Source organism: Periplaneta americana, chromosome 14 (assembly GCF_040183065.1).
Source record: "Periplaneta americana isolate PAMFEO1 chromosome 14, P.americana_PAMFEO1_priV1, whole genome shotgun sequence".
NCBI lineage: Eukaryota > Metazoa > Arthropoda > Insecta > Blattodea > Blattidae > Periplaneta > Periplaneta americana.
The window spans coordinates 143195862-143206277 of NC_091130.1; the positions used below are offsets into that span (position 1 = coordinate 143195862).

At 33.7% G+C, this 10416-nt stretch overlaps 1 protein-coding gene across 1 annotated transcript; it reads right to left on the reverse strand.

Moving 5' to 3' along the window:
* Positions 1-844: 844 nt before the first annotated feature.
* LOC138712972 (uncharacterized) lies at positions 845-10006 on the reverse strand. Its single transcript, XM_069844656.1, has 2 exons — positions 9920-10006; positions 845-1337 (listed from the first exon to the last, which is right to left on the reverse strand). The coding sequence occupies exon 2, from the start codon at positions 1263-1265 to the stop codon at positions 891-893; it is 375 nt and encodes a 124-aa protein (XP_069700757.1). The 5' UTR covers positions 1266-1337; positions 9920-10006; the 3' UTR covers positions 845-890.
* Positions 10007-10416: the final 410 nt, after the last annotated feature.

Sequence of the window (10416 nt, forward strand, 5' to 3'; positions counted from 1 at the left end):
ATATAAGTTAAATATAGTAAACATAACCTATAATTTTCATATGAACGGCAGGGTATTGGAGACCACTAAAATTAGACAGATAGGGGCAACTGGTACAGTTAACATAACCTATAATTTCAACATATCTAAATATCCGTGCGGTGCAACTGAAAATTATTGAATTGTGCATAAATGAATGTACAAGAATTTCGCAATATTTAATCTTAATAAAGGCAGGTGTTACACATACGAACAACGTAATTTCCACACCAAAAATAATATTACGCCTTAACTCGCAAGTGAATTATGTCTGAAGTGTCTCATAATCATTGTTTTAAATTTTATTAATGCAATTACACTACATTTTAGAGAAATATATGTTACTGTTTATGCATTCCAACTAATTTATATGGTTGAAACGCCGCCCTTCGTGATCGGGTTAAGCGAGTTACATGGTCTGCCTTACGGCCTGTATTAGATCACGATGGCAGTGGCACAGTCTATTGTTCCTAGTACTCACAGCGCTCCAAACGGCTAGCAACTACCGCGAGAAATGCAAAAAATCATCCCAAGATTCGTGACTATATACTGTGCTACTCCTTTCGCCTGTCTCTTTTCTTTCTGCTGTAAAGCGCTCAGGCTCTTCTGAGCTCTAAAGCGCGCGCTTGTGCCTATGGGCATCAATTGACATGACTGAGTTAGAGGAAGAAGAAAAGTATGGTGGGGCTCATAAGAAGGAAAGGCAGAAGGAAAAAGTACAAGAAAGAAAAAAGAAAGAAGGAAAATGAGAAACCGTAGGTAAATAATTTTATTTTGAGGTCGCGAAGTATGAATCAAATCGACAAGTTTAATTCTGTCTCCACAATATAATTGTCGCATATCAGTGTAGGAGGAGCCTCAAGCACGCACAGTCATTTGTTTCGCAGCGGGATCTTGGAGTTGTGCAGCAGGAGCGAGAGGAAGTCGTCGCAGCACAGCAGCTGCTTGCCTATGGGCGGGGGGCTCAGCCCCGTGGAGTGGCTGAGGGCGTTCAGCAGCGGGCTGGGGTCCCTCGGCGCGGGCAGGAAGTTGTCCCTCTTGCGCTTGCCGAAGCGAACTGGTGCCCTCGAGCGACACTTGGCGCACTGCAGCTCCAGCTCCACCAGGTGGCACAAGATCTCGCACCTCAACTCCCGGGGGGCGCAGTCCTGCAACTCGTTGGGAACCTCCGCCTCCAGGAGACTGCCCCATTGCAGCAGCATCAGGAAGACGGTGGCCACTGGTAGAAACGTCTCCGGAAGATACATTGTCGACAGGTGCCTTGTACCGGACGCAAGCGTTTTCTACTGTCAGGCGTTGTTACAGCTTTCACATTCACTCTGAAACGTCCACACATCGCTAAATGTTGCTGCTATTTACAATTCTAATTGTACAATTTCTCTAAATTACGACTGTTCATGTTTAAACCAATTCTACTAAAGTTAATTATCTAGGCATACTAATTGACCAGCACCTTAGATGGGACACACATATTATATTTTTATGTAATAAATTACGTCAAATTATATATAGATTTCTTATATTTCTTTCTTACCTCCCTATTATTATTTTAAGATTAATTTATTATATTATCCTTGGTGCAAACTGTATTATGTTATGGCATTCAGCGTATTCCAAATCTCACCGGATCGTTGGACAACAATGACGTCACGCTGCAGCGAAATAGGAACAAAACTGCTGGAAGGTTCAATGGCTGTCATGCCGGCTGTACAAGTTGTTGTCTGTGCTACGCTAGCAAGATTTTGAGAAATTTCCGTACTGCTATCTCGTTCAAAGAAAAGAGAGCATAAACAATTTATTTCTTGAACCGGTAGTAATAACTGGTCCGTTGACATGTTCGCTCATAAGCCATTAACATATTGTTTTTACGTTGTGCTCATTACAAACAATACAGTAGAACACACCGCCATGACACAACAGTGCACGATGTCATTCGTCTGCTAATTTCCGCTCTATGCAAGAACCAATCAGATTCACTGATGGCGGCTGATGGAGACTGCCACCGCCTCTGCAAGCTGATGGAACCGGTGCGACACCGGTAGAGCATCAATGACGTCATCGTTGAAATTCGAAACACCGTGATACCATCAGATTGCTCAGCGCTGAGATTCGGAATGCGTTTATTGTCAGTTGGGGCAGTGTTTCTAAATACATAAGAAAGCAGCTGGATTTACTACAAAAGGGAATAATCAAAATTTGTCTTAAAAACTTTATTTATTACCCTACTAGACTTCTTAATTCGGATTTTAACGTTTTAAAATTGGAGCAGATATATAAATATACATTATTAATTTTCTTTCATAAAACCCAGAAAAATGTCTTACGCAGAGGGCCCGGGTTCCATTCCCGGTCGGACTGAATTTCGTGATTGAGGTTTTTCAGGGTTTTCCTTCAACCGTAAGGCAAATACCAGGAAATTCGGGCCACAACATCCCTGAATATCACCGGCCTCATTCATCACCGAAATCATATTCATAACAAATCAGTAATACATATACAATCGCCATCAAATTCACAACAATAGAACCAGTCTCAACAATAGTGCACAGCCTTCGGACTTCACCCAAAAGATTACTCGCGATATGACCAAAGATGCTAAAGCGAGTATAAATAACAGCGAGAGAAAAAAAGAAAAAGAAAAATGCCAACACATATTGTCTCAAAGAATAACCTCCTGAAATTGATTACGGCTCATCCTGTATATTAGTTATGAAGATAAGTGCATTAAAGTGTCCAATCAATAAATTGTAGGCTTATATCAAGCTAATATATTTGTTCAATTATACATAGTAAATTTCCTTCAATTGTTGCTACGTTTGTGTACTCAGAAAGTATCAGTATTCTGTCTAACCTGCAAAACATTAGGGGCAACCGGTTGAAATTCGAAAATTCGGTTGGAAGCTCTACCTTGCCGGATGTTATCTGACCGGTCGAATATAAACTGGTTGTAAGCCTTATTCTGCACCTCTCAAGAGCAAGCCAGAGAAACGCCTGGAATCCATACTAAATGCATTACTTGAAAGGTAGAGAAGAAGACTAGGCATAAGGCGTATATGGAGAGATTCCAGGAAAAATCTCAGTAGTTTCTTGACATGTTTGCACTTGTAGAAGCACAGTTCTTTAAAGACAATTTGACGCTGTTTGATAGACTGACTCAACAAGCAATGATCTTCAGTGACATGTATGTTTAACGGTACAATAAATACAAGTGCAGTTCTGAAATATATTCATTGCACCTTATACACTTTCAATACCGGTGCCCTGTAGGAAAAGTAAGACGTGCGAAGAAAGGGTAGAGAACTTTAGCTAATATCTGAAAATCAAAACAGATAGTCAAAATTGAAAACTGACTTCGATAATCGAAGGATACAAGCACCTAACAATAGTTACGTTAAAGTTACTCGCATATTATTGCAAGAGGGAGGGGAGTCCGCCATTTTTGGTTCTTTCGCATTGAGTCACGAATCTCCAAATCAGTACATCTCCAGACTGCGACGTGGTAGGACGGTGATATGGATCTCAAACGATTCGTCGGAATATCTAAGCAGAAAACGCTAAATAATGAGCATAAAAGAGGATAGTGAAAAGTTATGTGACAATCCTGTAAAAGAATAAATGTCTAAGATCGAAATATCGAAATATTTGCAGCTAAAGCCTAAGTAAAAATACAAGAAACGGATATCGCATGAAAGAAGAGCTCAAAAGGAATTGATTAAGCCCAAAAATACCAAAACCGATAGACGCAGAACTTATAGAGAGAGGAAGAAAGCCGAAGAGGCGCAACTCAGAGAGACCAAACCGAGCACATCGCGCGCGAATACGTACGAACCAATGGATGTGGGCACTGAATACGATTCAATAGGGATATCCTGAACTAGCATCAACAGATAGCGCACGTGTACTTTGAGGGATGCGTTTTGCGTGTGCATTTGTTTTCCAGTATATAAACATTGAAGATTTACGTAGGCCTAGTGTATTGGTATATTAAATACTCTTTAAAACAACTCAAAATTCCAAATTTTTGTTGTATTCATATTTGTGAAAACCAGGAAAAGCCTTTTATCTTCATTCAGGTCCCGAAATATTCTGAATACATGCTTTAAACCTTAAAAAATTTAACTAATTAAATTGTGCCTCGAAAGTACAAAAATAAGTACTTCAAGTAAGGAACTGCTGGTTACAGTTCAATTTTGGAAGAGTAAAAATAAAAATTAATACAATCATGTGCAACCTCGACAGCAAGCTATGTTAGCTTAGATTATATTCAGTACTTCTAGGAGTCTCCAAGTTTACGCCAGCATTTTACACCTGCAGTAAACTCTCGATTAACTGGTATGTTTATTATCCAGGACGATCCATAGTGAAATCCACTAATGAATAATGTTTTTAATGTGCTGTAGAGTAATAATTAGTAAACACGGTTTTAATAATCATTATTCAAACCGTGTTTTTACTTCAAATTTTCAAAACCATCCTACATAGTATTCAAAACTGCATGTCCTTAACCTACAAAACACACTAATGATTGTGATACTACTGCGATCATATTATATTATCTTATCAAACATTGCATTTGATCTTTCTGCAACTATAGAAAAAAATACGAGGAATTCAATCTCGATAGTCCCTTCCCTATAAAAAAACACATTGGTGGCTGCATATCCTCTTTTTAGCTCACGGTACTTACAATACTAATGATTAAAGAGGTAATATTCACCTTCGGCAAAGTTCCTATTTTATTTTTTTATTTTTTTTTTATTAGTGCACCTCGTTCTCAAAGTTCTCGTTTAGGTTCATGAATATTCAATTTACTCGTATCTATATTTTGCATACTGCAGATTTCCCCATCCATCTCTTAAGGGGAATCGCTCAGTATTATAAACGTTAACGCTATTATTTACGGTAAATTAAATTAAATTAAATTATGAGGTAAGAAAATACTGAATTCTATTAAATTATACTAGGTTATACAAAATAAATATAAATATAATTTTGACACGCACAGAAAACTAACAAGCGGGTGAAAGTAATTAACTGTAACTTATGACATAATGTAGCCCTACAACATGTTGTGCCGCATGGAACGCTCCTGCCATCTAACGGTAAAACTTCGCAAAAGATATCCCTATAGAAGCAAACACACATATCGAGCCAGCAAACGTAGTTAAAACTCAAGAAAAATGTGAGAAAATATAACGTGAACGAACTGAATGACTTCACAGGGAAATAAATCATACGTTTGTTAGTTATGATAACACCGTCCTTAAATAAAATTATACTGTAGTTAACTTGACTTTCATTTCACAACAAACTTCTACCTCAAACCCCTTACTGTCCAGCACGGGTCTACGTACATAAAGCCCCGCGAGTATGGCGCCGACACCCACCACAATTTTTGTTTTTCAAGGCAATAAAATTTTTGTTTTTCAAGGCAATAAAATTTTTGTTTTTCAAGGCAATAAAGTACGAAATAGAGACAAATACGGCCTGATTAAAGAGAGACATAAAATACAAACATCATGCCGTCGACGAGTTTTGAACTCAAGACAGACACCTTCACACGACATTAAAACTGCTGGTAACTTCTTCTTCTTCTTCATCTTCTTTTTCTTCTTCAAGTTCCTTATGCATTTTAAGCGTCGGGCAGCCTTGTACTTGAAGGAAATGCAATTTAATAATAATACTTAGTAATGGCAATAATAATAATAATAATAATAATAACAATAATAGTATTAATAATAATAATAATAATAATAATAATAATAATAATAATCTATACTAATAATAAATATGAAGCCAACATTTTTCTGGTAATTTTCGATTTTCCAAAAATAATTGATGTTAACATGTATAATTAACCATCCTGAAACCGAAAATCGCTTTTTTGACATTTTAGTTTGTCTGTCTGTCTGTCTATCTGTCTGTCTGTCTGTCTGTATGTTTGTTACCTTTCCACGCGATAATCACTGAACCGATTTATATGAAAATTGGAATATAAATTAAGTTCGTTGTAACTTAGATTTTAGGCTATATGACATTAAAAATACTTTATTTAAAAGGGGGGTTATAAGGGGGCCTGAATTAAATAAATCGAAATATCTCGGTTATTATTGATTTTCATGAAACATATTACATAACAAAAGTTTCTTTAAAAATAATTTACGATGAGTTTTATTCTACACAAAATTTTGATAGGACTGATATTTAATGAGATAAATGAGTTTTAAAATTACAATAACAACGCCATCTAAGGCGCTGTACTGAAATAAAAAAATGACTTCGTCTATAAGGGGCCTTGAACAACAACAATCGAAAGCTATTGAACATAGCCTAAGAGAATGTTTCTGTGTATGTATGAAGTAATATCGGAAGCTAATTAATTCTTTAATTATTATTTCACCATTGGAAAGTGTAGTTTCTCTAGATGGACATAATTCTACAATGTTATTACAGTATTTCTGAAACATATAGCAAGTAATATAAAGTATACACATTAAAACTAAATGATATGTCAATCTCCATTAAACTATGGTTGCATGTAATAAAAATTAAGAAACATGTAAAGGAATTGTCATTGCACCAAATGATTGCTCTCTGGACCAAAATTACCACATTTTAATTATTTAAATATAATTTAAATTAAGTAACATATCAAACGATTTATCCTTCTATCAAACACGAATGTTCCCTGGTTCAAACGTCCTATTTTAATTATGTAATTACTTTATATTTATTTCTAACGGGTGCAGCGGAGCGTACGAGTACGGCTAGTAATAATAATAATAATAATAATTATAATAATAATCATCATCATCATCATAATAATAATAATAATAATAATAATAATAATAATAATCAACATTATCACCGCTTTGCCCTTTTAAATGTAATGAAACAAAAAATTATTCTTAAATATTAAGAAAAATTGAGAATGTAATGTGTGTGAACTGTAAAATTATAAATTATGCCATCTGGTTCAAAATTTTATAATTGAAGAAAGCATGCAAAACAACACACAATAATTCTGCTGAAAAAGAAATGAGTATACAGATTAAATCAAGTCCAAAGCTACATTATTATATCTGATACCGTAAGTTATGTGAGTATAGATGTTTCCATTTGTTATAACAACAGAAGCATCAACAATTACAGTACACACATAAATATTATTTTAACACTACACCATCTTAAAAGTCGTCATGTTGGATATAAATTTGCTATTTTAAATTGAAGAGGAGTCATATTACCACTCTAAATTGTGTACATATTATAATAAAGTATGAGGGCGTAAAAATATCTATGAATAAATGTAGAAACGTATCTTTAACATAATATGTAACAAAACACATCATTATCTATTAAGTATGTGCCAATTAGCGTAAACTCAGTGAACTTTAAATCCTGTAAATACGAAGTGAAAAGAAACATGTTTATAACTAATTAAAAAATAACAAACAAACCTTGAAAACCAACAAAGTGAGTGTGTACATCTACAAATCATTGATGATTCTGACATTTAGCAGGCTTTCCGGATCTTCAACAAAATTGACAAATTTATGGGATCACAAAATATCTGTTTCCAAAGAACTATAAAATCAATGGAGTAACTTTATTACTATATATATAGCAGGCGAGATTCCACAACTTGGCTGGAAAAATATTTCTGAATACACCATATACCACAAGTAAAACTATAAAAATGTAGTTTATAAAATATGTAATATCTAGAAGAACTGTCAATCACTTTGCCATCATGAACGATTTATCACTTATCAGCATTTGCTATAGTAATCTCACTAGATGTTTTGATTTATCTAGAGAAAATCAAAACTCGGGTGGGATTTAATTGACTATTATACGATTAGAAGAAAGTATATAAAGATTAGAAGAAATAAAGTATTCTAATACAATAAAATATCGATTGACTTACTAAAATATGTACTAAACTCTCTTGGAAATGTATTATTGTACCATCTCATCATTACAAATATTCCACCAGATAGCAGTAGTGTTATGATGAGCTGTTCTTTTGTTACCAGTTGTGCCAACTATACAATCTTCATTGAACTCTATGCACGATTATTTGTCAAGAAGGCTTTGTTGATTCAGTTTTATTTTATTAAAATAGTTGCATTCCGCTTCAATTATCAATATATATATATATATATATATATATATATTATTTGTCAAGAAGGCTTTTTGATTCAGTTTTATTTTATTAAAATAGTTGCATTCCGCTTCAATTATCAATATATATATATATATATATTATCAATATATATATATATTATCAATATATATATATATATATTGATAATTGAAGCGGAATGCAACTATTTTAATAAAATAAAATTGAATCAACAAAGCCTTCTTGACAAATAATCGTTGCATTCCGCTTCAATTATCAATATATATATATATAATTGAAGCGGAATGCAACTATTTTAATAAAATAAAACTGAATCAAACAATTTCTGATACGTGATTATCTATAATTCTCATACAACAGAAGATATAACATAACCTAAATAATATAAACAAGATAAATTCCAAAAAAGTTTTAATTAAGGATGAAGAAATAAATACGAATAATTTTAAAAGATACAGTTATTGAAAGTATAATGTTGGCAAACAAATAAACAAATGCCAGGGATGTGATAAAAACGAACAAATGCTAGAGAGGTGATAAAACAAATGCTAGGGAGGCGATAAAAATTGTAGGATAAGCAGTCACGATTGGTTGAAACATGTCGTTCCGAACAGTTTATTGGTCAATAGTAGTATGACGTAGTAAAAGTGTAATAGTCAAATTAAAAAATAATTATATCTCATTACCAGGCTAAAATAGGAAAATGTTTCTAATTACCAAATTTAATTGACTATTTTCTTTATATGACATAATTCCATTTTCGATTAATGAAGTGTAGTGAAATTTTAAATTCCAACCAATCACAATCATATATCGCGATAATTTTTGCAGCTCGATTTATCACTGTCAATTTATCACATGGTCGTTCATTTGTTTAGTCAGTGTCGGCAACTGTTTCCCCATAAATCGATTAGCATGAATCCATTGTACTAAATGAAATGTGAAATCCTACTTCCACATCTACATCTTCATCTTTTGATTCCATGTCCATTGTATCTAAAGAAAATGAGACTCCTTCATAACAATTGTTCATTTAATTAATGTATTAATCAGCTTATTTGTCATTATACTCGTATTATAAAATGTTTAAATTATATTCTGATTTCAGCAGATAATGAAAATGTATTTCTGTTATAATAACAAGAGAATAGCGCAGTACATGTAATTAACATTTTTAAACCTGTATTTCGCTTTTCTCAATTGGCATTACTGAATAACATTCAATTTCTTTATTGAAGTAATCGTTATTCATCTATTTCAACTTCACAATGTCTGAATAGGTTAAGTATTCATAAATAAACAATTATTAACATTTTGTGAGCGAATTTTAGGGATATAGGATATATTATCTACATTTTTATTTTATTCACGAAATAGTCCTAATAAATGTCACTCGACGTATGAGATTACTATAGATATTTGTATATTCATTCAAATCCATCCAGTACTTTATGACGAAAACTGACACATATCGGTTTTCAGTCTTTTTTGACAAGATTTTTTTCAAAAGTATTTTACTAAAATTTTTATATATTCACTAAAATATTAAAATTTATAGAGAATATTTATCAGAGTTTTCCTAATTTGTTTAAAAATTTTTCAAATATATAGCTTTAAAAGTACGCAGATTAGATACAGAGTTGAACGTGGAATACTGAATTTTGTAGTAGATTTAACTACATGGTTACCTTAAGCAAATGTTTCGGAATTTTTAGGCCCTAATCACTTCCCAGTGCCCTTAAGAAACGTTACCTGTATTAAGCCTGTCTGAACTGTTGATTGTTGCTCTCTGGTGCAATATTTATAATCGCAGGTTCGTGCACGACATGGAAGCTCTCGTCCTGCACGCCAAGTGTCGTTAGTTCGCCAGCTATCCGTCTTATATAGCTGCTGCAAGATGCCTAGCTGACTTATATCGTCATTCAATTACATTAACGCAATTCGGTTCAATTGTCCCTGGGGCGAACTTACCCCCAAGGCAAAATCCTTTGCAGAAATAAAATGTTACACCTTCTCCTAGGAACTTGGCAATTTAATTTAGCTCAAGTAGACGCAGAGTTCTGTCAGTGATTGGTCCGCAGAGAGAAATTTCTTCTTTAGTTATCATCATGTTACAAGACAAATTTCTTTAAGCTCCAATCCTGCTATATTAAAAATAGGAGAATCAAAGAATTAGCATACATGCAATGTAACCACCCGAATTTGCGAGTGTGAAGTTAGTTTATTCCGTTATTAAGGCGTCTTTTTAA